Source organism: Anser anser (genome assembly GCF_964211835.1).
Source record: "Anser anser genome assembly, chromosome: 3".
Lineage (NCBI taxonomy): Eukaryota > Metazoa > Chordata > Aves > Anseriformes > Anatidae > Anser > Anser anser.
In genome coordinates this window covers 69,848,258-69,874,697 of record NC_139722.1, presented here as the reverse complement: position 1 = coordinate 69,874,697, position 26,440 = coordinate 69,848,258, and the positions used below count along the sequence as shown (strand labels likewise).

The window sequence follows — 26,440 nt, the reverse complement described above, 5'->3', positions numbered from 1 at the left end:
GGTCAGCTCTTCTGCAGCCCCTGCTTACCTTCTCTGTCCACCACCGTGGGAGCTGTGCACTTTCTCCCACCTTTCTTCCTTTCTAGAGACGCATCTGCTGTGGGCAAACCTCACTGTGGTATGTTCTTGCAGCCCTGGGCACCTCTCTGCCAGCTTCCCTCCATTGTCCCTTCTGCATGGGTGGATGTTGCCAAAGCGAACGGATAGCAAGCGCACTTCCCCCACGGCAAAGAGAAGAGAAACCATTCCTCAGAGGCTTGATTGATTCCTTATTCTGAAGTCTTGCTTGTCTGATCAATACTCATGCCGCTCTATATACTTTTGGGGTATCTCACAGGCTGGTGGGTGACTAAGTAGGGGCAGGAAAGCACCAGCTTCCCAGTCAGCTGGACCTAGAATCACAGAATGTCCCAAGTTGGAAGGGACCCACAAAGATCACAGTATCACACAGTATCACAGATTTCTAGGTTGGAAGAGACCTCAAGATCATCAAGTCCAACCTTCGACCTAACACTAAGTCCTCCACTAAACCATATCGCTAAGCTCTACATCTAAACGTCTTTTAAAGACCTCCAGGGATGGTGACTCCACCACCTCCCTGGGCAGCCCATTCCAATGCTTAATAACCCTTTCGGTAAAGAAGTACTTCCTAACATCCAACCTAAAACTCCCGTCGCAACTTTCGCCCATTCCCCCTCGTCCTGTCACCAGGCTCGTAGGAGAACAGACCAACCCCCACCTCGCTACAGCCTCCTTTAAGGTAACTGTAGAGAGCGATAAGGTCGCCCCTGAGCCTCCTCTTCTCCAGGCTGAACAAGCCCAGCTCCCTCAGCCGCTCCTCGTAAGACTTGTTCTCCAGACCCCTCACCAGCTTGGTCACCCTTCTCTGGACTCTCTCGAGCACGTCCATGTCCTTCCTGTAGCGAGGGGCCCAAAACTGAACACAGTACTCGAGGTACGGCCTCACCAGAGCCGAGTACAGGGGCACAATCACTTCCCTAGACCTGCTGGCCACACTGCTTCTTATACAGGCCAGGATGCTGTTGGCCTTCTTGGCCACCTGAGCACACTGCTGGCTCATATTCAGCCGACTATCAACCAGTACTCCCAGGTCCTTCTCTGCCAGGCAGCTTTCCAGCCACTCATCTCCCAGCCTGTAGCTCTGCTTGGGGTTGTTGCGCCCCAGGTGCAGGACCCGGCACACTTGGCCTTGTTGAACTTCATGCAGTTGACCTCAGCCCATCGCTCCAGCCTATCCAGATCCTCCTGCAGAGCCTTCCTGCCCTCGAGCAGATCGACACACGCACCTAACTTGGTGTCATCTGCAAACTTACTGAGGGTGCACTGGACGCCCTCATCCAGATCATCGATAAAGATATTAAAAAGGGCCGGCCCCAGTACCGAGCCCTCGGGGACACCACTAGTGACCGGCCTCCAACCAGATTTGACTCCATTCACCACAACTCTCTGGGCCCGGCTATCCAGCCAGTTTCTAACCCAGCAAAGCGTACGCCAGTACGATCATCGAATCCAACTCCTGGCTCTGCACAGGACCACCTGAAAATCAGACCATATGTCTGAGAGCATTATCCAAATGCTGACTTGTTGCTCTCCCTGGTTTCTGCCACGGGAGCTCGGCCTGGTGTTCCTGCCACCGCCACTGGCGGCACCCACAAGATGTCCGCCGGGAGGAGTGGGCCTGGCTCCACCTTGCCCAGCTGGGGCCTGCTCCCTCCCCATGGCAGCGGCAGGGTGCTGAGCGGCTCTGGATGGTGCTGGAACAAAAGGGGTGTCAATGAGAGGTGGGTCCGGCCAGAAGAGGTGTGTCTGAGAGGAAGGATGGAGATGGGAACTGACTGCCTGTAAGAGCGAGAGGCAGGGAGCAGTGTGCATATGGGAGAGAGGAGGGGAAACGAAGGGAGAGGGAGCTTGAGGTCAAGGGAGAAAAAGTGGAACAGAGTACAGGCAAGTGATATTAGTTACAATAAAAGACCAAATAGAAAACTCAGCAAGAGCTGGAGAGCATAAAATGAGGTGTGGCTGGGGAAAACGAAGATTAAAACCATGGAAATAGAGTAAGAAAGACTAGGGCTGCAGGAAGAGTGGAAGGTAATACATTAACCAGAGAAAGTGCACACTCATTTACTAGCATATATCAATGCTGTATTTATTTAGGTAACAGATACACATCAGGGTTGCTTAAAAGGATTGCATGGCTCTGGCCAGAGCACAGTGAGTGCTGGCTGTAATATGTGACAATAAATGATTATAGGTGGGAAGGGTAGAGTTACTAATTATTAAGATTTCCTGACCCTGCTCATTACAAGATGCTAGTTTGAGTTACTTACAGCTGAGAAACTGTGACGGGCTGTAATTTTCCATACCAGCTGTCTGCCTCAGGCTGACTCTTTGACAAACAGCATTTCAAGAAGACTGGGACAAGACTGGGAGCTCGCAGCAGATGGAAACAGGGACATGCAACAAAAGAGGAGCATAGAGGCATCACTTGTGTGCCTACGGACAAAATCCAGAAGACCAAAGCCCAGCTGGAGCACAGACTTGAGGCAGACTTTAAGGGTATCAAGAAGAAATCCTGCAGGTATGTTAGCTGATGAAAGAAAATCAGGATAAGTATGGGTCTGCTCACAGATCAGGGAGACAACTTAGCCATGCCTGACACAAAAAAGGCTGAGCTGCTCAAGTACTTGAAGAACAGTCACAGCAATGATGGACCCAAAAATCCCCTTTAGTAGTGCTGGCCCATATATCAAGGGGCAATGCCCAAAGGCTGTTCAGGAGGAACCTGAGGAACAAAGGGAGTACTGCAGCACAGGAAAGGTGTCAGAGAGGCTCTGGAGGTTTTTGGGACTGAGTTAGACAAAGCCATGGCTGACCTGACGTGGCTTTGGTGATAGCTCTGCTGTGCGTGGGAGGGCGGCCTTTGGTTCTGTGGAGCTGCTGGAAGTTGTTGCTGTGACTATGCCAGAAAAAAGTCCAGTTACTTTCTGAAGTCACTTTTTGAAGTGACTTTTTGATATGAGAAGCTTTAGTATCTCTGTACTTCAGCTTTGAGAAGCGAAAGAGGTTGAATATTATTAGGTCATGGGTAGAGGACCTAAAGCACTGTCCATCAAAGCAGCCTTTACTCCTTAGCCCACAATGAGAACCCAAGATTTTCTCTTTTGCTGTTCCTCTGCGGTCAGGAGACACGTTCGAAAGCCTCGGGCAAAATGTCCCATCTTCCCTGGTGCCAGAGATGATGAAACAAACCAGGCTCAGCTCCCGGTCATGCTTCTGTTTTGAGTGGCAGCAGTCAACTGTGTGTCTGAACTCCGGGTGTGTTTGCACATATTTTTCCCCATTTGACACGTGAATGTTTCTGACATGCTCAGAGATCTGATAGGGATGACAGCCTTGAAAAGAACTGGAGGAAACAACTGATTCTTCCTTCAGAGCAGTATTAAATTTTGCTCCATACAGAAATATAAAGGGAAAAACAAAATATTGTATAACTGTTAAGTGAAACCCAGCTGCTCCACACAGTAAAGAAGGCAACAGTCCTTTGGAGGAAAAAAAAAAAGGGGGGGACATTACAAAGACCATATAGTAAAAGAGAGGACCTGCCAGAACTGATGTCTTTTTCTCCCCGGGATTTGCTCACCCATGCTGTGCTCAGTTCAGGCAGGTCTGAGCAGGAAGGATCTCTGCAGCAGCCTTTCAGGCCAGGGTCTCCTTTGCCCCTGACACCAGGCGAAGAGCATCTTGCTAGCAATGCAGCGGTACATTTGTAGCCACCCCTTTTAATTTAGCAGGCAGTCGGTATGTGAGGAATGGGTGCAGGCAGACAGCCACTGTATCCGTGTATCTTTTATCTGCAGGGCAGCAATGTTAGTGATGCGGTTACAGGAATTCAGAGATGTGGTTTTGAATGCAGTGTGTGAGAGACACTGAGCCCAGCAGAACAAGCTCCAGACCCGGAGTCTAGCACAGAGTAGGGAATACAGACTTGCTGCCTCCAAGAGTACCCTTCGTGCCCTCCCCACAGGAAGGAAAATCCTTACATGGCTTTAAAGTCAGGAACAAGGGCAGGAGAAAATGTGCAGTTCTTGCAGTGCAGGGTTATCAGCAGGGGACTCCCTGGGAATCTGTGCAGTTCAGCACATTTATATGTGACCTGGAAAAGGGGGTCAGCTACGAGCTGCCAAAATTTGCTGATGGCCTTAAATTGTTCGTATTAGTAAGGAGCAGGAAACCAGCTGTGAAGACATGCAGAAGTGGGTGCCAAAAGTTCAAGGGATACTGAAGTTGAAAGGAGGGGAACCACTGGTTACTAAAAAAAGATAAACTCTGATTTGGGACAAGCTGGAGTTGGAACAAGTGAAGAAGTGGGACTGTCTTAGGGAGAAGAATCATATGTGCTTGTCTTATTCCTGTTTTTTCCCTAGGCATCTGCTTATAGTGACTGCCAGGGAGGGGTTCCTGGGCCAGGTGGCTCTTGGTCTGATCCAGTCGGTCAGATCTTACCTCCTGGAGACAGCAGTTCAAGGGGCAGGGCTGTAGGCCTGTTACAACTTGCCATCTCACTGTAGTGTATGAATTTCTCATGCAAAACGATGAACTGGTTAAAGAACTATGCTAAATATTTTTAAAATTATGTTTTGAATTGCTATTTTGAAATGTCTTAACTAGGTCTAAATGTTCCTGATCCTCTTAAAAGCACATCTGTGTCCAACACTCATTTCATGACAAAACAAGCTGCATGGCCCTCGTTCCAATGTTATGTAGGCAGCAAATATGGTACTTTTACTGCAAATACTACTTGATAAAACAACACTTTGTGCTCTGACCTTCATTAGACTGGTGTTTTCCTAGACTTTTCCTTGGGGGCTGGATGATGAGTGTTCACAGTCCTTGTGTTGTCTCCTTGTTTGAGAGTGAGAATGGGGAGGGCTAATAAAGGAGATTTTTCTTCACCTGCTGTATCCTCTTGGTTTTTTTTCAGTATGGAGAAGAACCTGTTCCTAAGCCAAAGGAGGCCATTTTTGCTCCATGAAAAGAAACAACATGAGCCCTCCTACAAGCACTGTGAAGGGGAACTCAACAGCCCCTACTCTAGTGCATCTCACTCCAAAAACTGTCAGGTTTCCTGTTGGTTGCAGTAAGGTCAATTCAGCAAAAACTAAACTCAGAGTGAGGCTACAGCTCAGGATGATCTTAGAAGACAGTAAGAATCTTCATTTTTTGTGATGGACATACAGCTGATGCAAGGCAGTCAGAAATGGTCAGGTGTAATGAGAAGGTATTGGAAGAACAGGCTTAAATAGCTGTACTGGAAGGAGTACTTGGAGGTCATTTAATCCAACTGCCTGCTGAAAGCAGAGTGAATTTCAAAGTTGTCTGGTTGCTCAGGGCCTATTTGTGATTCATTGACTGCTTTGTGCAATTTGTCTTTCCAGGCTCAGCCCTGGCAAGTCCCAGTGCAATGATCTGTGGATCACTATGTCTTAGTCTTGGTTGTGAAGAAGTCATGAATGTTGCAAGGCTGGATATTTTTCTTGTATTCACTCACATTACCTGCTTTTCACTGGGGCTGGGATGTTGCCAATTCACTCAAGATGTTGGGATAAAGGGACAATTACGCTGCCTGTTGGAGTTGGGAGAGTCAATGACAAACACGTACTATGAGCTGACTATTTGCGACACTTGAGCCTGTTCTCTCTGAGAAGTGATTGAGTAAGACTGATCCCAATTGCGTTGTGCAAGGCCAGGGAAAGTTAACAGCCTTTCCTTACCATAAGAGCTGGTTGCTGCCCAGTCACTGGGTGGAACTAGGACTCTGACTGGATCCAGACTGATTGCCCCGAGTGTTTTCTCTGTTTGCCTTGAAATTGTCATCCCTAATAGAAATAACCTTGGGCCTTGCAGTCTCCGTAGGTGAAACTCCTTAGAAGGCTGAAAAGGCCAGACTTTGCCCCATCTGGATCATTAGCAAGCTCCACTGCTGTTGTGGTGGTCCCTACTTCCAAAGGTAGGTTTGTTTTGTAAGCGAGGGAAGGTGTATGTGTGGGCAGGATTGAGTGGCTGTTCAAAGGCAGTGAACGCATGACTGTACCTTAAACACTTCTTTTGGCTGCTTTCTCCACGGTGTGTGGAACAGGATGAAGAAGCACGATGAAATCCAAGCACCTTTGTCATGATGTTTTTCTCCCCAGTCCCATAACGTGGCCTCCCCACTGAGCTCCTTCAGCCTGTGCTGGTGAGCGCTCTCGTGCTGTGACCCAGTCTCCATGCCGAGTGCACTCTTTGGTCCTTCCTCATTACACATGAAGAAGCGCTTGATCCTTACAGGCCACGCTCTGTAACAGCATGGGAACACTAAAAACACTAGGTCTGACCTTCTCTGCCTCCTGGTGTCAGAATTTCAGAGACTGCCATATTTCATGACCTGGAAACCCTTTTCTGGGGAGTGAACATGAGACAGCTCGGGAGGCCTGAGGCTCTGGTCTTCTAATCCTGAGTGCTAGCAGGGTGGTGGGCTTGTACAGCCAGGTCATGGCTGTGGATCTTGTGTGGCTGAGGGTGGTGGCAGGACAGCGTCCAGCCTGCTGCTGGCAGCTCCGGGCTTCATTTTGCTGTGGTGGCTCAGCCAAGAGCTCACGGGCTGGCGTTAGTATCTGTAAGCTTGCCGCCACCTGCTCCTGGAATGAAAAATTAATATGCTTATGCTCTGACCAAATTATGCTGTACTCTTAATTCCTGAAGAAAATGTTGATAAGAGTGCTTTTGAGAAAGGCTTTTTAATATCCTTTGCAAATGACTAAAGGAATTCCAATTAGACCTTACATGTCATTTTCATTTCCCTTGCCATTGCTGTCTAATTCTAAAAAATGCTCCCGTTTCTACTGCTTTCATGTATCATCTGCTCTTCTTATTTGTCCACCCGGCCATAATCCTGGTGGGTGACATGACAGCTACTTCCATGGCAAGAGCATTACAAATTCTAATAATATCTTTCACTGAAGTAGCACTTTTATCCTTGGTAGAGCTGTGCAAAATAAAGTTTGATATACATATTTTCACTACTTTGTGTGGTTTTGTAATCTCACATCTTGCAGCTTCTGGTTAGAATATTTCACTTAACTTGGAGAAAAAAAACAAAAACACAACTTTTTTTTTTTTCCTTTGTGCTTTTGATTCAAAGAAAAGTCTCTCTGGTATAAAAGTAGGATTTATCTAGTTTTTGGATGGGAAACAAGTCTATTCAGTGTTTAAAAATAATAAGGAAGTGTTCCTATGTGCTAAAATAGGCTTATTTTGCTTTGTGTAACAAAAAGTAAAACCCAAACTGACCCCTCTGAGTTTTAGCCAGTTGGCTTTGCATTTCATTACTGCTATCCCATGCATCTTCACTCTGAAAAGGTCAAAAAACCATTTTTGTTCTGAAGCTTTTACATTAAATACTTGTTTCATCTGCCACTGAAAGAAACACGACAATTTTTTAATTTTTTTTTTTTGGAAGAAATGTGGCCAGTGCTCAGCACGGTGCTGCAGCATTACAGGGTGCTTTATGGGATGCAGTGGCGGGAGCACAATGCCCAGGCGTAGTGGCAGGGAGGGCTTGTGTGGGCAGAATGCTAATGAGTCGGTGTGCAGTTTTCCCAAGATACGAAGGTTAACTTCTCTCGGCACTGAGGACAATGAACAAGGGATCTTCTGCTTCCTCTCCAAATATCTTGGCTTTCGAACAGCACAGATGCAGAGGGAAGGGTGCTGCTGAACCACTACCACCATTTTGGTTTTTGTTTTCTATTTTTTTCAGTACCTGTGATTTTTTTGTCCTTGCTAATGAAAAATATGCCCGTGAAATGAAGGACTGATGAAAAACTATCCAATGACTGCTTTGGATGGTGGCTTAGGGCAAAAATGATATTTCCTAGACTTCTGTAATTAGGTCTTTAGTCTATTCAGTGCCTGAATATGTGTTGTTTGAATTGCAAAACTCCTATCGAGGCTATAGCTCATCTGTTGAAACTCTTTGCTGTTACGTTTGTTCTTGTACATACAGGGCCCACCCTTGGCCAGATTAGTGTTTAATTGATGTTGATTGGGAATAATTTCACAGAAGTCAGAAGACTGATGCTGCAATATAGTTCAAAGGAGGACTTAGTCCCATTGTGCATTGCTATATTAATTATAATATGCCTTCTCGGAAGCTGAGAATATAGTCTGAGTCAGTAAAATGTCCAGTGAGTCACTGCCTCATAGCCCCAGCAACTTTCCAGGGGTGGCTGTGCAATTTATATTTTATCCCCAGAGAATCTGTGAGCTCAGTCATATTCAAACCAAAAGCGCTTGCATATTTAGTCCATATTTAAGTCCACTTTTATTAATCCATATTTAAGTATAGATTGCATTGTATTCTGTCGCATTACATCATTTGAAGGAAAACTTTTATTTTTAGCTGTCCTATATTTTGCAATGTATGGCTCTGTGTATCCCATAATGGGGCTATTCCACAAGGTAAAAGTACAAGCTTCTTTTTAAGGACACCCACAAAAGACACCAGTCAATAAAGTGCCACAAATGTAAAATGAATGCTCCGTGAAATGCTGGGAGAAATCCCAGCAGGATCTTTCTGCAGCTCTCACTGGCCTTGGAGACAGACTGCAAGAAAAACCCACGTGGTAATGGAAAATGAAAGACACAGTATAGGAGGGTGTGTTACAATGCACTGTGGCACTAGACAATGTCCTTGATCGTGCAGAAGAGCATTTTTGTATGGAAAACCAATGCATTTTCAAATTTGTATTGTATTTGGAAGGCACATGCAGAAACTGTAGCTGCATGAAAAAGCAAGGCAAATTAGATTACATGTTCTTCAGCAAGAGTGTCTCCTTTTGATTCTTCTGTGTAGAAGTTAAACACCTCTGAAAGCACAGAAGTTATCCTACAAAGCCCTCAGTCACTGTGTACTGGAAATTAGGGCTTTGAAGGACATTTAATTATGAGGTTAGAAATAATTATCTCTAATATTCTATTTGAGATGCTTCAGTTCATGCCTAAAACAACATACAATGTAAAAGAGACTACAAACCTCGTGGCAAAGAATTTGGGGCTAAAAAAAAAAAAGTGTAGCATATAACACCCTTGATCACAAGGTTATAAAACCTGCTGGAAAGGAATAATGAAAACTCCAGTTTTAAAACTCAGAACATTCTAGGGTTCCCCAAGGGTTTGGGGATGTTTTTCACCATTTTTTTCACTGCTCAGAAAAGCTGATTTCTGCCAGGAGGTGTGTACTGGGGGCAGCCCAAAAAGAATGCACCAAGACCAGAGCCTTTGGCTGCTTTTTCACTCCTATTTCCATTTTCCCTGCTATCACAAGACTTTTTTTTTTTTCTTAGCAGCTGGCTTTGCATCAAGTTGATCAAGATGAATCTCTCTGCTATGAAAAAAAAAAGAATCTTTAATTCTTATTCCTCCTTATTTTCCTCAGCGGAAGTAACATCTATTGTATGCTATAACTAGCTGTGCCAAAGCATGTCTCTGTTTCCAGCTTGGGATCCTTTCTCTGCTCTTCGAGGCCAAATCTGACATTCCTGAGGCCCTCAATTCAGTTGCCTAAACAACAGCCAGCTAATGCTGCTTGAGTGCCTGCGGGTTTCTAGCAGGTCTCGCAGCACTGGCAGAGGTGGCGTGGAGCCCAGCAGTGACCTGTATGCCACCGAAGGGCAGCTGGAGCAGGGTGGGTAAGCCTGGGTTACTTTAAAAGCAGTAGGTGAGCAGCTTGAGGGTGCAGCAAGCAGGGGAATTGATGCCGTTGAGGATTTGGTTTTGAATTTCTCAGGTTAGCATGGCCCCTCATCCTCAGCTGGGTGCTGCCTAGCTTAACACGGGCACAGTAAGGTATAGAGAGAGCACATTAATCAAAGGAGAGAAGCTAAATTTCAATAAGCTTTCAAACCCAAACAGACCTTAAGCTGAAGGTGCAGGAAGAAGGCCAGGAAGAGAGTGGCGGCTCCCCATGAAACTGTACGGCCTGCCCTGTGGGTGATCACCTCCTGGAGCAAGCAAGTGGATGACACCGGATGGGTGGGTGAACTGCGTCGTGACCTGACTGCCACGCAGAAAGGTAGGGGACCTCGCCCCTAGGGCTGTTCACCAGGGGTCCTAGGGGAAGCTGGTGGTTGTGGTCCCCACTGGAATCAAGAAATGGATGTTCTGGGGCCTGCCTTCAGGCTGGGAGGCAGGAGGCTGCTATCCCAGACCTCTGCGGTAATGCTGCCTGAAACACTGCCAGGGCCATAAACAGGGCCTGGGAGGCAGGCAAAGAGACAGTGCCCCAGTGCACAGGCACAGAGGTAGCGTTAAAGCATTTGGGGAAATTAGGAAGCTCCTGGGATAAGAGGGACCTGTACAGCCTGTATGGATGTACCACGGCTAAAATGAAGCCAAGCTGTGCACCTCTGAAAGGGCGAAAGGGAGAGGAAAGAAATGAAAACAGTTCAATTGAAATAAACAAGGAAAATGAGACTGCCTGTGGTCACCCTTGGGCAGCAGTGCTGAGCAACAGAGCTTGGGAACACATGCATGTGCCTTTACAGCAGTTCCTTGTGCCTAAAAAATAGGAAGGGCATGTGAGAATGCCTGGGTTCAAATGGCAGTCCTGAAGCCCAGGGACACAGTGGGAGGAGGATAATCAGTGGGATATGGTGTTGCCAGGCTACCAACCTTGCAGGGATGAGAAAACAGGACATATTGGCGGGGGAGTGCCACTGTGTTTGAAGGGTAATACTGAGTGTAACAGCATAAAAATGCTCCAAGAAAAAGGATGAGGACCTTTGGGATGAGGACCAGTAATCGTGACCTGACCATGAAATGTTACATGAGATGGGAGGAGATGCAGTTGTAAGACAGACAGCAAAGTGGGTAGTTGTAACCTCTGTCTATAGTTTGGATCGATGCTGTGTTAGGGCAAGGTGTAGAGGTAAACATTTTTCGCATTCTGTGTGGCTGCGTCCTGGAACAACCTGCAAGAGAAGGTGCTGATCTGTACTTGCTCCCAAGTGGTGCATGGGACCCACTTCAAGAGGTATTCCTGAGATAGATGCTCTACAGCAGCTGTCTAAACATGATTAAATTTCAGGGACGATAAGCCAAATGAATCCAGAACATGAATATTCAATTTCAAGAAAGGCAACAGTAAAAATGTGGCTTTTTTTTTCTTTCAAAAAAAGAACAAAACCACCTTGAAAGCAGTAGTCTAGGAAGTGAGAAAATTGGAGGCTTCTCAAAAGTGCTGTATTAGAAGCTTAGGTAAATTTTTCAATGAAATTAAAAAAAAGAACATAAGTCTAGTAAAATGCCTTCATGGGTTAATAGAAGAGTCAAGGCTATCATAAGGAGAGGTTCAGTATTAAAAAATGGAACCATGGTTCAAATGAAGAGAGAATAATTTATGGCAGGTCAATAATAAACAGGCAATTAGGAGGACTAAAAAACTCTCCCCCAAAGAACTACTTAAAGAGAGCCTTACAAAGGATACTTGAGCTGCTAGCAAAGAGTACTTCAGCTGCACTGGAACTGGGAAGCCAGACACGGAGTTGGTGGGACCACTTGCTGGCCAAAGGTGAAAGGTGCTCTCAGTGCTTCTGTGTGCTCTGTGCTCTGTACCTGAGAACCTCAGTGTATTTGTATTGGCCTTCTCTGCTGCTGAGGAGATTCCTACAGCCAACATTTTCTTCACAGCAGGAGGGTCAGGAGACCCAAATCAGGTTAGACCAAGCAGGTAAGTTAGTAAGTCCCTGGGTCCAGATAGCATGCAGCATGGGCTTCTGAAGTAACTCTGCGGTGAAATTACTGAGTTTATGCCTGTGCAACTCATCGTTGCAAGTGGCCACAGGCAGCAGATTAGTGGATTACCACTGTAATTCCTACCTACAAGATTGGGCTAGAAAGGATGCAGGGGAGTACAGAGCAGTGAGTCTGATTTCCACCCCTGGCCAGACAGTGTAAGAAAGAGCAAGGTCAGTGAAAGCACGGATAAACACAGTTGGCTTGGAAAGTCTCCATCTCTGCAGTGAGATCCTGCCTTGCTTTTCTTCTCAGGTTTTATACATGCATCAAAGGACATGGACTGGGGGCTCTAGCTGGCGTATTGCAGCGTGGATGTTCCAGACTCGGCGTGCTGACCTAGGTGGACCATCGCTCTAATCTACTGGGGCATTTCTTTGGTCCCGGACACAAGATTTAAATCCTTGTGACTCTTCACAAGTAGAATGAAGTTGATGATTCAGTGCATGGTGTAAAGTGAAGAGCTGCTGTGGGTTGGTGATATGATGCTGCAGTCTGTCTTCTCTAGTGTCTACCTGCTCATAGAGCAGATAAGTGTTTGTTCTTGCTCTCCTCCTTTTTGTGCTTTCTAATGACAGTGTGCAGAGGAGAAACTAGATCTCTTTCTACAAATTTACAGCTCATTTCCCCAGACTGGCAAATCACCAAATATAATTTGCCTGTTGCTAACAGATCACAGAGATGTCCCAGCAAAAGTGAACTCACAGATTAGTCAGAGCAGGATGTGGTGTTAATGAGGGTTTAGTTACCCAGACACTTGTTGAAAATAAAAGATGACAGGTCACAGATGGTTCATCCAGTTTTTAATGTGTGGGGGAAAGTTTTTATACAGAGGTGGCGAAAGCAACCATGATGGAAAGTCCTTGCAGATTTATTTCTAACTAGGAGGGAGAAATGACAATTTCATTGTGGAGAGCAATTTATGTAATGGTGATCATGGAATGACACAGTTCACAGTCCTCTGGAAGACAGAACAGTCAGGGAGGGTCCTAGACAACTGGAAAATGACAAGCGTGATGATTAACAATTAAAAAAAAGGGGGGGGGGGGCGGAACAGGAGGAGAATTATTTGTAACTAGTAACTTCATTTAAAAAAAAAATCTGAAACAGTTAAATGGTATTATTATAGGCACTCTTGAGGAAACAAGGAAGTCTGTAGCATCCATTATGAATCTGTCAAGAACAAAGTGTGCTAAGCCAATATAAAATCTTTTTACAAAATGGTAACACGTATTACAGGTAGGAAAGAATCAGCAGGAGTTGGCATTTGACATTATCTCAGATACTGTAATAAGTAAGCTAGGGAAAAACGGTCAAAATGAAATCGTTGTAGTGTAGGAGCAAAACTTATTGAATACCCATTCTGTCAGGTGGTGTCAATGGTTTGTAGCCAAAGTGGAAGGACAGATCAAGCAGGGTTTTGGGTGGTATGTATTGGGATTTCTTCCTTTCAGGATCCAAAATGACCCTGGTAAATTGAAGAAATTGCTGGTAAACAAAAAGAGGGAGATCAATAGGAGCAGGTGCGAAGTACTGCCCTGAGGTAGTTAATAAGTGGGAGCAATCAGTGTTTGCCTGGAGGCAATCAGTCAGCGTGTGCAGGAGGTGATGCAGGTATGGGAAGGGAGGCCAGTGCCAAGGGAGCAGTCTCTAGGAAAGGTCTGGGGGTTACAAAGGAGCCCAGGCTGAACAGGAGCCAGCACCTCCATGGGGAGAAGACAAAGCTTGCAGTCAGTGCGGGGAAGAAAGGGACACACCAGGAACCAGCCAGCCACCTGCTGCTTTGTCTGAATTGGTCAGGCCTGGGCTAGGGCTTTGCAGCTCATTTTGGGCAGAAAGATTTAAGAAAAATGAGGAGCACCTGGGAGGATGAATGTGAAGAAATGGAGAATGATTCGGAGGGCTAGAAAACATCACCTGATGGGCTGGAAGAAAGAGGTTAGCCAGTCTACAGTAAGGGGATGGAGAAGGTAGCTGTCTTTTTATGTGAAATGGTTGTAAGGAAGAAGAGAACAAAATATTTCCATAGTCATGGTGGTGAGGGCCAGAGTTAGTGGGTTTGACTGTACTGACAGCGTGGGAGAGATGATTCAATTCAGACATTAGGATAATCTTTCTGAAATAAGGATAGTAAAGGGTTGGGATAGATTCCAGAGTGGCAATGTTGTCAAGGCTTCATCATTGGAAGTGTTTAGGATTTAGCTAATCTGTCCTGGAGAAAAAAAAGAGGTACAATCAATCCTTCTGTGGGACAAAATCATCCTGAAGTTCCATTTTCTTCCTGTACTGTGTTGTTCTGACTTAGTATTTTTAGATTCAGAACCTTTCCTGAACTGTTTTTCCTTCTTTTGTGCTTGCAATTGCCTTGAAGAATAGCTCATAAATAAATAGTTAAGGCACCAGAGTAACTTTCAGTATTGGTTTTCTAGGTGTCCCTTCTTGTTCTTAGGATTTTACCCTTTGTATATTTTGACCCTCATCTCTTCTACCTACCCTTGCACTCTGTTCTCCAGAGCCAGTATGTTTATTGGCAGGGAATTTCTCAGTCCCTGTACTTGTGCAGTCCCATTACCTCTCCTCAAGCACTCTGCTGCCCTTAGAGCTGCCCTGGCTAAGCAGTGGAGCAAACCAATATGAACAGTCAGTGATGTTGGGCAGATCTTTGTTATCCATAACCAGGACTGTAGCTTAGCTGTTTATCCATCTAACTTTCCTTCTGCTCAGACATAAACGTGGCAAAGGCTTGTGCATCAGTTTATTCCCAAGGTGATATTTTTCCCTTGGCCAACTGTTATATGCCCACCCACTCTCGCCGTCCTTCTTGTCAGGAGAAGCTGGTCAACGTGTTCATCTCCTGCAGGTAAGTGCTGGGTTTTCCACAAGTCTTGCTGTTATGAGGCAGTATGGTGGAGTATCCGTAGCCTTTTCCATCACCATAACCTGGATTTTTTGTCTGGGAAAGTTGTCTCTAAGTCTCTCTATCCATTTGGTTCTGCTGGAGCTTATGAAAAAGGCTTTCAGCAGTGAGACACAGGTAACATGTTAAAGTTCGAGATGGACTATGAAAAAGCAATGGAAGGGTGTCTTGCCGCTCAGACTTTGCCTTTCCTGCTTAAAGGATGAAATGTGAGTGGGACTGATGCTTGTGAGTAGAAAGTGCAGCAGCTCCAGGGGAGGATGAGCAGACAGCTGGGCAGAGTGTAATCAGAAGTAATTTTTGATCTGCTAAAGGCCATGAAAAGTCTTGCCTTTGTCCTGAATGTAAATTCATGAGGAGGTTACCCTATCACCAGAAAATCCCTCCTCCGGGGCTGTTGTGGGCAGCATTCCCCATTAGGCTTGGAGTGGCTGGTCAGGTACACTGCTGTTGTTTTGGTGGAGCAGCTTTTTTGAAAGGTGTGCATGGGCTGGAAAGGGGTTTTATTCTCCACTTGGTACCTTTGTGGAGCAGCTACTACAGGAGGCAGGCCAAAACATTCAGCAGAGCAGCTCTGAATGGAGAAAGGGCTCTGATGTAGATATATGGTTGCATCTGCTTAGTCTTCACGCTGCAGTGGTAATGTTCATCAGGGAGCGTGAACTGGCTCAGCAGATGCTGTTGTCGTGGAGAGAGCATTAACACCGATGCCCTCTTATTTCTAGCTTAGATCAATGATTTCAGTAATAAAGGAGGAATCGGTGCTTACCTATTGATATTCTGCTGCGGAGAGAAGTATGAAAGACAGATGATAGAGCTTGGTGGGCAGTGACATTCATTTTCCCTAGTAAATGCAAATTAATTACATTCCTCACCCAAAGGCAAACTAAGAGATGAGGTGCCTGAGGGAAATTCTTGTCTCCTTGCACCCCAGGGTGCACAGAGAACAAGTTGCAAAGAACCTGAGCACCTGGGCTGCTGCTGGTGGGGGTGGGGAATTGTGGTGTGGGGCCAGGGTGGGGTGGACATGTTGATGGAGCTGGGGAGATGGGAGCAGGGAGGCCAGGTTGCTGTGAGCTACTGTGGAAGGGGGTAGGGCTCTTCTGTGCTCTTCTGGCTGTTTCTGGCTCTGGGGGAGCATGGCAGTCAGAGTCAGCGGAGATTAAATCACTGCGTCCTAGGATCACCAAGGAGCATTTGAAGTGAGTTCTGAGGCTGAAATCCTTATACAGAGCGCAGCTGGCATCAAAATGTCCGTGTTTGGGGAAACAAGAATTATTTCTGTGTTGCTTAGTTCTCTGTGACAGGGATTTTGCTTGCTTAGGTCTTCAAAATAAACAATTCCCCTCGCTTTGAACAGCATCATTTTAGCATAACGTATTTCCCTCCGCATAACCCTATTGCTCAACGAGAGGCTCTTCTTTCACAGGTGATATTTTAAGTTTACTGTGCAAGAGGCATGTTAAGGCATTTTCCCCTCTGATGTTCATGATTTAATAAGATTTAAATTGACTTGGTAAACCATTCTGTGGACTTTTCAGCACTGAAGCCTCCTATTTTATTTTTGTCTTGAGAGGGGAAATACCCCAGATCACTCATGCGTTATAACAAGACGTTCATTCAATGATTTCAGGCAAGCAAGTGCCCCTGTTCTGTGCTCTTGCTTTGATTAGCACCTACAACAATACTTCTGCGCATGAATGCGTTACGTCTTCCTCTAGCCCTTGAGAATCTAACGTTGCTCAGGCAGTGCTGTAAGAAAGCACTGGACCTTTTCTTTCAGTGTGTGCACTGAACTAGATGGCAGTGATTTACAGCATGCCTTAGAAAACTAAGAAGCCAAGGGACTCTGCGGATTGCATTCATAAAACTGCTGGACTGGCACTTCGTGGTGCTCCCTTCTGGGGAGCTTCCATTGCAGCTCCAGGCGTTACCCTTGCTGCTGCAGATGTCATCCTGTGTGATTTAACTGGATCTGCTCCTACGCCAGGCTGAAATCTGCCTGTTAGAAAGGAGACAGGCTTCAGAGTTCAGATCTGAATCCAGCCCCCTTCTCCCCTCAGAGCAGGGGCTGATGCAGGGAATGGGGGCACGCAGCAAAAAAAGGCTCCATACAACAGGGGAGGGACCTGTGTGCTGTGTGGGCAGGTAGGAAGGAAGCAGAAACAGCCACTGGTCTTGTGTGGGGATTGATGCATATCCAGAACTCTCTCTTCATTGACCTTGAGAAGCACCGAAGGAGCCTTGAGGCTTTTTCTTCAGAGGAGATCGCATAGCTGAGTAAATGGGCAGTACTACTTCTGTGCATATTTCATTGCATCCAGACAGATGAACGGTGCAGCAGCTTCTACCAATTCAAACCACGAGAAATGATGCAAAGTTCATATCACCTTGTTGGTTGCCTTTAGCCTCTCCCTTTCAAGTCCCTGTATCTTACTTATTTCTCCACTAAATGCTCTGCTGCACTTCCCAGCTGAGTTGTTGGCCAGTTCAGTGCATTTTTCATGATAACAAGAACAGTGTTTTAGACTAAAATATATGCTCTGAAACCGTGTGAGCTATATATTGAGTTGATGACTGCTAAATAATTGAGGCTGCACTACCCTGCATAGTTAGTGTGAGTTATTCCAAATTCTGCACAGCCAACTGAATGCTGTGCTTCAGGCTGAACTTGGTGCAGAATGTGCGTGATAGACAATGGCATTATTAGAGCAATTAAATGCTAGTAATAGACTGGCAGCGTAATTATGGTTGCTGGTTGCTCTTAAAAAAAAAAAGAAAAGAAAAGAAAAAAAAGTGACTTATTTTGGATGGAAATGTCTGCCTAACAACACTTTCTAGCTTCTTGCAGATCTTGAAATCAGAGCTGCAAGGCAGGAAAGTGTGTTGGGCAGAGTGTTGCTCAGGCACCTTGCTTACAGGCTTCTGTTAGTGTTTTTTGCTTTGACATCTGGAGCAAGCATGGTCTGGAGCCACTGGAGCTCTGTGACAGCGGTGCTGTGGTGCTCTGGCAGGGCACTCGGAGATGCTCTCTCATCTTGCTTGTTTGGCTGGTAAGCTTTTGGTGTCTTTTTGTGAATTGATTTGTATCAGATACTGTGTGTGAGCACGAGGCTTGAGTGTGAAGGAAGTGAGACTTGCATGAAGCATCCAGAGATGTGCTCTCTGTGGGTTCTTGCAGAATACACCTGTTCAAAAGTGAGTGTGAGGCTGTTTCCTGGGCCCATGATCCACATGGGGATCCCCTGGCTCCTATATTCAGCTGCATCCTTCTTAAATCCTCTGCCTCCTCCTGCACCATCCTCTTCCTTGCTAGCTTTAAGGACCTGAGACAGATCAGTTTCTGGCAGGAATAACCAGGTTCTGCTGGGAAGCCACCAGCAACGCTGCATTTCTCAATGCAGCCAGTAGTGAAAGTGTGTTACACAAAGATCTAAATTTGAAAGCAGTTACTATCACTGTTCTTAAACAGTCCTTGTGTAAGACCATTCATTGCTTTTCATGACTTCAATTAAAGCAATAGTCAAGTGTTGCAAAACCCGAAAGGCTGAGGTGCTGCACCTCAGGGGAAGGCTCACGGGCTATGTCAGGCACTGAGCTATACAGACTGTCCCAGACAGCTCTGAATGATATCTGTTTGCCTAATCTTCATCCATTTTTCCCTCTTAATGTGAAAACATTGGGTTCCTGCTGCACTACCTAGCTTGGATTTCTCCTTCCTTCACTTATGTCAGTTACTATGGGAACTGCTAATGGGAGAAAATTTGGTGCTTTCTGCCAGTACGATATGAAGTCATTTCAAAAGTTATGTTCACGTTATGCGTAGAATATCTTGGTTACTGAAGAATGGATATATGTGAGGACTGTTGTGTGAACAGCTTGTAAATTACAAGTATGTGGAGCGTTGCTCTTGCCTTCAGTATACCAGAGGCTGACTGCCATCATAAGTGTTCTAGTATTCTTGTATCGACACGTCTGCCATATAGTAGAGGGGTTTGTTTATGAAGTCACAGTTTACCTAAATCTAAAATATTTACAAAATGCATATATATCATCTAGTTAGCCATGACTGGCGTTTTCAGGGTACAGTAACAAATCCTTTCAAATTTCAAAGACATCTGGCATCTGAGTCTCTTCACATATAGTATTTTAAGTAAGTTTCTCCCATCATAAGCAGATCCGTGAACAGGAAGCAGACCACTACTACACATCTCCCAAGCATGTTCAGACCTTATCCAATGGCTTTTTTTTGACCAGAAGCAAGGCAAGAGACGGATTCCCAACACATCCCATTAGTGAGGTGTGAATTGCTGTTACATGGGGTCATTCACTGCATGGCACCAGGCAGCAGTTGAGGCTCTGAAATGAATTTTGTTTTATTTTTTTTTTCAGTAGATATTGCAGACAATAGAGATTTCAAGTGCCATTTCTTGATCAGTGCTAAGATTTTGTTCGTAGGTGCTGGTTTTACTACAGAGGGTAAGTTACATGGAAAGAGAGAAGGTGCTACCAGAATGAGTTCTCAGAGCTGCCCAGCACCAAGGCTTTACCAATTTGCTGGGACTGCTGGTAACTTGCATAGGAACTGTGGCTTCCAGGTGCCACCAGCAGGTCACCCTGTGCAATGGGTAGATAGCAGGGGACACAGTTCTGCAGCTGTTTGCCTGCCTTCTGCAGACCCACGTTGCACTGCCACAAAGCAAGGTGCAACCCTCTCTTGGCAGTGTCACCTTTGTTCAGGATCTGGGCGTTGACTTTGAATAAGGTGCAGGCTCAGTGTGGGTGGAGGAAGAAGAGGCGTGTGTTTTCAAGTGCTCTCAAAATTCAGCTTGCCCTGGGGATGCCTTAGACATTGGTTTCTGCTCTACGTTTTGCAAATGCTACCTACATGACTAAAAATTCCCCCTTCCCAATCCCAGAAATTGCATGTGCACAAAAAGAAAAGTGAAATTTGTACCCCTCCTTTTTTTTTCCCTTGTATAACACTGGTATCAGAAAAGGTGTTTGGGAGCTCTGTTCCTTTCCAACTGACTGGAAAATGTCAGCTTTATCTGCTCAGCCCTGTTTCAGTTCTGCATTGGTTATATTCCTGACCTTTTCCAAGTTAGCATTTAGGTATTAGGAGGGTTTTTAAATCTTGGAGAGTCTCTCACTTTTATCCTCTCTTCTTCTGTCAGTTGTTTCAGGTGGGGGTGGCTAAGCCTACATGAGTGCTTTTTCTTCCTCAGACTAACCAAGGTAACTAAGAAGAAAAAGCTGAAAGTCCTGCAAAATGGTGTTAACTAGCTCAACACTCAGAGTGCAAGGCCCTACAGGCCAGGCTGTGTGGGAAATGAAGAGTAACCAAGTTGCAGCAGGAGTCAGGATGACCCAACAGCCTGAGCTCACCACAATGAGGAGCAGGAGGCTGGGGGGAAGACAGCCCCGCAGTGCCCCTGGCATGGGGAATGCGCAGGCTCACCTGAGTACTGTGTGCGGTTCTGGGCACCACAGCACAAAAAGGACGTTAAACTGTTGGAGAGTGTCCAGAGGAGGGCTACGAAGATGGTGAAGGGCCTAGAGGGGAAGACGTATGAGGAGCAGCTGAGGTCACTGGGCCTGTTCAGCCTGGAAAAGAGGAGGCTGAGGGGAGACCTCATTGTGCTCTACAGCTTCCTCACGAGGGGGAGTGGAGGGGCAGGCACCAACCTATTCTCATTAGTGACCAGCAATAGGACCCGAGGGAACGGTGTCAAGCTCCGACAGGGGAGGTTCAGGCTGGACATCAGGAAGAGGTTCTTCACCGAGAGGGTGGTCGCGCACTGGAACAGGCTCCCCAGGGACGGAGTCACAGCACCAAGCCTGTCAGAATTCAAGAAGCGTTTAGACTGTGCACTTAGTCAAGTGGTCTAAATTTTTGGGTAGACCTGTGTGGAGCCAGGAGTTGGACTCGATGATCCTTGTGGGTCCCTTCCAACTCGGGATGTTCTATGATTCTGATCTCCTTGAACACCCCCAGGGATGGTAACTCGATCGCTTCCATGGGCAACCTGTTCAAATGTCTGACCACTCTTTCTGAGAAGAAATGTCTCCTAATTTTTTAAATTGTTGAAGACTAGTGCTCTTTGTTCAATTTTTTGTTTTAATTGTTGAAGACTAGGGGCATGATGTTTCCCTTTTTCCACTCACCAGGGACATTGCTCGACTGCCAGGACTTTTCAACTATGATGGAGAGAGGCTTGGCAACTACATCAGCCAGTTCCCTCAGGACCCTGGGATTCATGTCATCAGGTCCCATAGACTTGTACCTGTTTAGATTCATCAGGTGGTCTCGAACCTGCTCTTCACTTACAATGGGTGGGACTTTGATCCCCCAGCCTCCATCTATGGGTTCAGGGAAATGAAAGACTTGGGAAGCCCGTCTACCAGTGCAGACGGAGGCAAAGAAGTTGTTGAGTACCTCAGCCTTCTCCATGTCCGTCGTTACCAGTTACTCAGCTATAGAAACTCACTCCTAATATGAGAAATTAGACACCTATAATTGCTTACGCACTACTATTTTCACCCCTCAGTCTATTTTCACAAATGTTAAAGGTGCATGGTGGCCCTTGGGGACTCCTCCTGTCACCCCAGCACAGCAGCCCAAAAGAAGCTGGGTCCTCTCTTGTGCTCTTCCTTGAGTCTCTGTGCAGAAGGGATGCCACCTCTCGCACAAGGGCTGGGGGATGGGAAAGAAGCACTCGTGCAACCCCTGAGAATCAACAACAGAGTTCTTTATTGCCAGGACATCCCGCAGGTAAGCCGTGGTGTTTGGTGGCTCCAAGCTAATGCTAGGGATGGAGCCTGCTCAACGAGTAGGGAGCTCGCTGGGCACTCCTGAGACGCTGTTGCTGTGCTCGGATGGCAGAGAGCAAAGACGTACTGGGGTAGTCGCAGGTCTGATCTGGCCGAGGTGGATCCACTTCCATTGGTTCCTCCACATCTTTTGGTGGATCCACATCCATGGGCTCCATGGTGTTTGGCAGAAGGACAAGCCCCTCCTTGCCGGGGACTGCCCAAGCGGGATTCCTTCCATCAGGAATATTTTCAGGCCAGGGTGCCGAACCAGGGGGTCGGCCAGTTCCACCCCTAGGTCCCATGCCACTGTCTGATTTCCACCTGTGGGTCTCATGCTGCTGTCTGCATTACAGCCGTGGCTGGGTCCCACACTGTGTCCTGGACTATGGGCATGCCTCTGCTCTACCTGGCTGCCTGCCTGACACTCCTGCCTTTGCTCCATGCCACCGTTGCACCAACGGGAAGGCCCAGGCCCCCTGTTGCTGTGTGGCTGAGGGGGCGGCCTGTTCCCTGCATCATTGCGGTGCCAGTGGTACTGCCTGTAAGTGTCTGTGGGCTGCGTGCCAGAGGTCCCCTGGGCACTGGTGTCTGTTGTGCCGCAGGCGCGATCCCTCTGCCCATGAGACTTCTTCTCATTAAGTGCTTTCCTACTCAGTGCTTCCTTGGACAGCATTGCTATCCTCACACCGAGGAGGCCTGCCACTTGCCTTGCTGCTTCTGGACTTCTTCCTGCTGCACAAGCTGGCTGTCAGAGCACCTAGAAGCTGAGCGAGTGGTGGGCCAGCTGCGGGGGTCCTCTTTTATAGGGCCCCCAGCGAAGGTGGGGCAGTGGTGGCCACTGTGACCTCGGCAAGCCTCTGTGATGGAGAGACCCACGCGTGGCCAAAGGCGGCCATGTTGGGAGCGGCCTGGAAGATGCCCTCATGTGGACAAGGAGGAGGAGGGTTGGGGGGGCTGAGAGTCCTTTCCTGGGGCTGGCTCCCCTGGGCCATTTGGCTTGCCAGAGAGAAAGGCTGCCCCTTGGCCATAGGGACTGTCCTTTACCTCCCACCCTGTGCCTTGGTTTATTGTTAACACTGGTTTTTAGGTAATTTCGTTCTATTCTTTATGGAAAAGAACAGAAGCAAGGTGCATCTTCAGCCCTAATTCCCATGTGGGCTTTGTGCTCTGAGTGAAGAATTTCTTCCCCACATCACATCTAATCTAAATCTCCCCTCCGTTTGTTCAAAGCCATTATTCCTTGTTCCGTCGCTACACTCTCTGACGGAGTCCCTCTCTACCTTTCTTTTAGGTCACTTTTACGGGTTAGGTTAGGTGGCAAAACTGCAGGACCTTGCAAATTGCAGCCTTATCTGCCTTGTTCCACATGGCCTTCTCCAGCTCAGGCTCTAGCTTCTCATCAGTGTAACATAGAATCATAGAAATATTAAGGTTGGAAAAGACCTCCAGGATCATCTGGTCCAACCACCCCCCTACCACCAATGTCACCCGCTAAACCGTGTCCCTACACACCAGGTCCAACCTTTCCTTGAACACCCCCAGAGACTGTGACTCCACCGCTTCCCTGGGCAACCCGTTCCAATGCCTGATCACTCTTTCTGAGAAGAAATGTGTCCTACTTGTTTTAATGGTTGCAGAGCAGTGTTTACAGTGAGTCAAGGACTTTTCAGCTTCTCACACTGCCCTGTCAGTGAGGAGGCTGGGGGTGCAGGAGGAGCTGGGAGGGGACAGAAGCAGGACAGGTGACCCCAGCTGACCAAAGGGATATTCCGTACCATGTGGTGTGGTGTGCCCTGGTTTCGGCTAGGATAGAGTTAAATATCAGAAAAATAAAAACTGAGTAATTATGATAAAACAACACAGTGATAGATGGATAGTACACACAGATGATGGAGGCAGGGATAAAAAGTGACGATAAAAGAAATAGTGAGAAGCATAATTGGAAAAATGATAACACAATAAAATATTGGAATTGTTTCCCGGTACCAACTGGAACAGTTACCACTGTGGCAGGCTCCAGTGTAGCTTTGTCATGATCATCCTGGGAACTTTTATTCAGGAAAGTGCTTCACTTCTTAAATTCAGTATTGCGTTATTTCCCCCACTCAGCTCTAGAGCAGCACATGCTATTGCTGACCAAGAACCAGGAACTGCCTGGAAACGTGATCTCTCGCTTTTTATGCCCACTTAGCTTTGGGTGTAAAATAACCTCACAGGTGCTGTGAGAAGAGCTGGGTCAAGGATCCATTCGCTTCCTTGCCTACGTATAGTCAAACTGAGACAAGCAGCCCTCCAGAGCTTGCTCTTTCACTCTTCATCTCTTTCTGTTCTGCTTACCATGAAACAGTGACACTACTGAGGTTTTTCCAAAGCCTTTTGTTTTGACATGGAAGGCCCTGTTCCCAATCTGCCTGCATTTTTGGGGAGCCCTGGCAGCTCAGGCTGCAGTGTTACTGCTGTGGCCATGGTCATTGATGCGCAATGAGGTGTCCTCCTCTGCTGTGCCTGCTGTGGCAGGGCTCCACCTATGGCATCTCAATGCCTGAGAGGCTGCAGTGGGACCGAGACCTTTGGACTTTATTCCTGCTTCATTCATGCAGAATGAGTGTAACCCAGACCCTGCATCTCATTTTCTGCTAATAAAAAGAAAATCTGAATTTTGCAAGAGCTAACCAAAGTCACAGTTTTATTTATGCACAAGCAGTTCCCCTTCCCCTCTCCTTTTGAGAATGCTTCCTACTGCAGTTCAGCACAGGGAATTTTCACTTCCGAAGAAAGTCATCCCAAAGCACTAAAATCTTGAAGAGATACTTCATCTGCCCCATTTATGGTAGGAGAAGATGTGCTCTCAGTGGGTGTTCTCCCACCGTGGGTAGTGATTGAGCAAATTCCGAGCCACGAGTTCTTTTATGACCCTGGCTTTGCCCAAATCTGGATAGTTTGAAGGGATCTTTCAAAAGAACTATGACATATGGTTTGCTTTTTATTATTATTACTGCATCTAATGCAGAGAAACTTGCTGTTGCTTGCCTCTATTATTGACATAAAGCTGCACTAGGGTTTTCTAAATGCATCGTCTTTCATTTATATATAGTAAGAATTAATTCTGATTGAATACTTTGCTTCACTGAACTGCAGATAAGATGAATGGGGAATTGCTAGCTAAAAAAGGGCTCACACAATGTGATTCAGACCTCTGTGTCCCTGGGCACTTGATCTATTGATGGGTTTTGTAATGCTGTTATCCTGCTGTTCTTGTTGCAGGATTTTACCTCACACTGCAGAGCATCCGCAGAAGAAAAAAGGGAGGAAGGACTGGTGGTGACCTAGTTTTCCACATGCATGCACACAAAGTATGTCCTGGATACCCTCTGAGTCATTTTGGTGGACAATGTTCCTTAAGCTGGGGCTGGTCCTGAAGTTTGATACTCCTACTGATGTCTGTGAGGAGAAAGCAGCAGGACGGAGCCTACGGTGTGCTCTGGATTTGAAGCATGTCCTGAGAAGTTTTATTTGGAAATGCTGGCAGCTGTGGTCTTGGTACTGCCTTGCAGTCTGAGTCCCAGCTCTAGTTTTTCATCTCTGCTTTAGCAACAACCTCAGACATGTCTCTTGAGGCTTAATACCCCTTGTTTGGGGCTGTGCATAGTGAGGGAGATGACCAATTTTAAGTCCTCTTTAAAATAAATAAAAATGGTGGCTAACTCTCAAAATCTTAATGCTGGAGCTTCATTTAGCTTCTTCCAAATGTTTTCTTAAAGTATAAGCTTAATATTCACTTAGAGGGAAACCAGAGAGATGCTTAACTGACGAGACTAGGCTGCAGGGAATGCATGTTTAGCCTAGGATTATGAGCGCTTGGTGTTACTTCTTGGCTTCAGCCTCCCTGAAGGGAATCAAAAGTTATTTGCTTTGTGCTTGTATTGTTACAGCACCACAGCACCACTAACTATCCCGTTACCTTCCATTGTTCTCCCAGGCTAAATATTTCTTTAAATCTGTGACCTACAGGGCAAGAGTCCCCAGTAATGTGCCACTTCATCAAACAGCGGAGAAAATCCAGAATGTCAACTGCTAACATGACATGCAAATTTTGCACAAATCTCAAATGTTTTGTTCATGTCCCAAGCAGGGGCTAGCGTGAGTCTGACCCTGCTGTGTAACCTATGTGGAAAATAAAAAATTACCCATGGCCCAAAGTAAGATCCCGTTCAGGTTCATGGCAACCCTGCCACTGATGTCAGTGGGGACAAAGCTGCAGGGCTGAGGTATAGCTTCTGTGCCTGTCAAAATTGCTGTGGATTTTTTATTTTTTTTCTGTCAGATATGAAAGGTGCTTGATACATACCCCAGCTCCTTCAACAAATTGTCACAGCTGGTGTGTGTGTGTGCACATATATCAATCCTTTCTAGTAACTGGATGGCTGCCCAAATCACTGAATAGAGCTACAGCCCTATTTGAATTTGAACACAGGTCTTGGCTCCTCTGAGAGAATGCTAAATAAGTCATGAGCAGTTGGAACAGTCAAAATGGTGCTCATCAACCCGCTTGAGAGCAATACTTGGCATTCTCCAAGACTTCCCAGGACTCTGCTGGTGGGGTTTCTTGGTCAAATGTTTTTGCTGGGGGCAGAAAATCTCCACAGTTTAACTCCGTGGTAGTGCTATGAGGGAGATGCATCTTTACAATATATTTTATACTAGGAGCACTGCTTTGGTTGCAAAGCTACAATTTATTGTGGGTGGTTTTTTTTGTTGTTGTTTGTTTGTTTTTTTTACCACCAAAATGTATTGGCATTATCTGGGCCATGTCAAGGCAGATGGCCTGCCTGACTTTCCCTTCAGCATCAGTTG

General features: G+C 46.3%; 2 protein-coding genes across 2 annotated transcripts in view; both read left to right on the top strand.

The window, feature by feature from the left end:
- Positions 1-2,275: 2,275 nt before the first annotated feature.
- IYD (iodotyrosine deiodinase) overlaps positions 2,276-26,440 on the top strand; it is a 62,290-nt gene continuing 38,125 nt past the window's right edge. The window contains exon 1 of the mRNA XM_083828440.1: positions 2,276-2,599. Within this exon, the coding sequence (XP_083684566.1) occupies positions 2,476-2,599 (124 nt within the window). The 5' untranslated portion in view covers positions 2,276-2,475. The remainder of the gene's footprint in view (positions 2,600-26,440) is intronic.
- The window catches only part of LOC310896291 (uncharacterized protein), a 33,804-nt gene continuing 20,826 nt past the window's right edge, over positions 13,463-26,440 (top strand). The window contains exons 1-3 of the mRNA XM_083828441.1: positions 13,463-13,467; positions 20,942-21,040; positions 24,851-24,939. Of these exons, the coding sequence (XP_083684567.1) occupies positions 20,974-21,040; positions 24,851-24,939 (156 nt within the window). The 5' untranslated portion in view covers positions 13,463-13,467; positions 20,942-20,973. The remainder of the gene's footprint in view (positions 13,468-20,941; positions 21,041-24,850; positions 24,940-26,440) is intronic.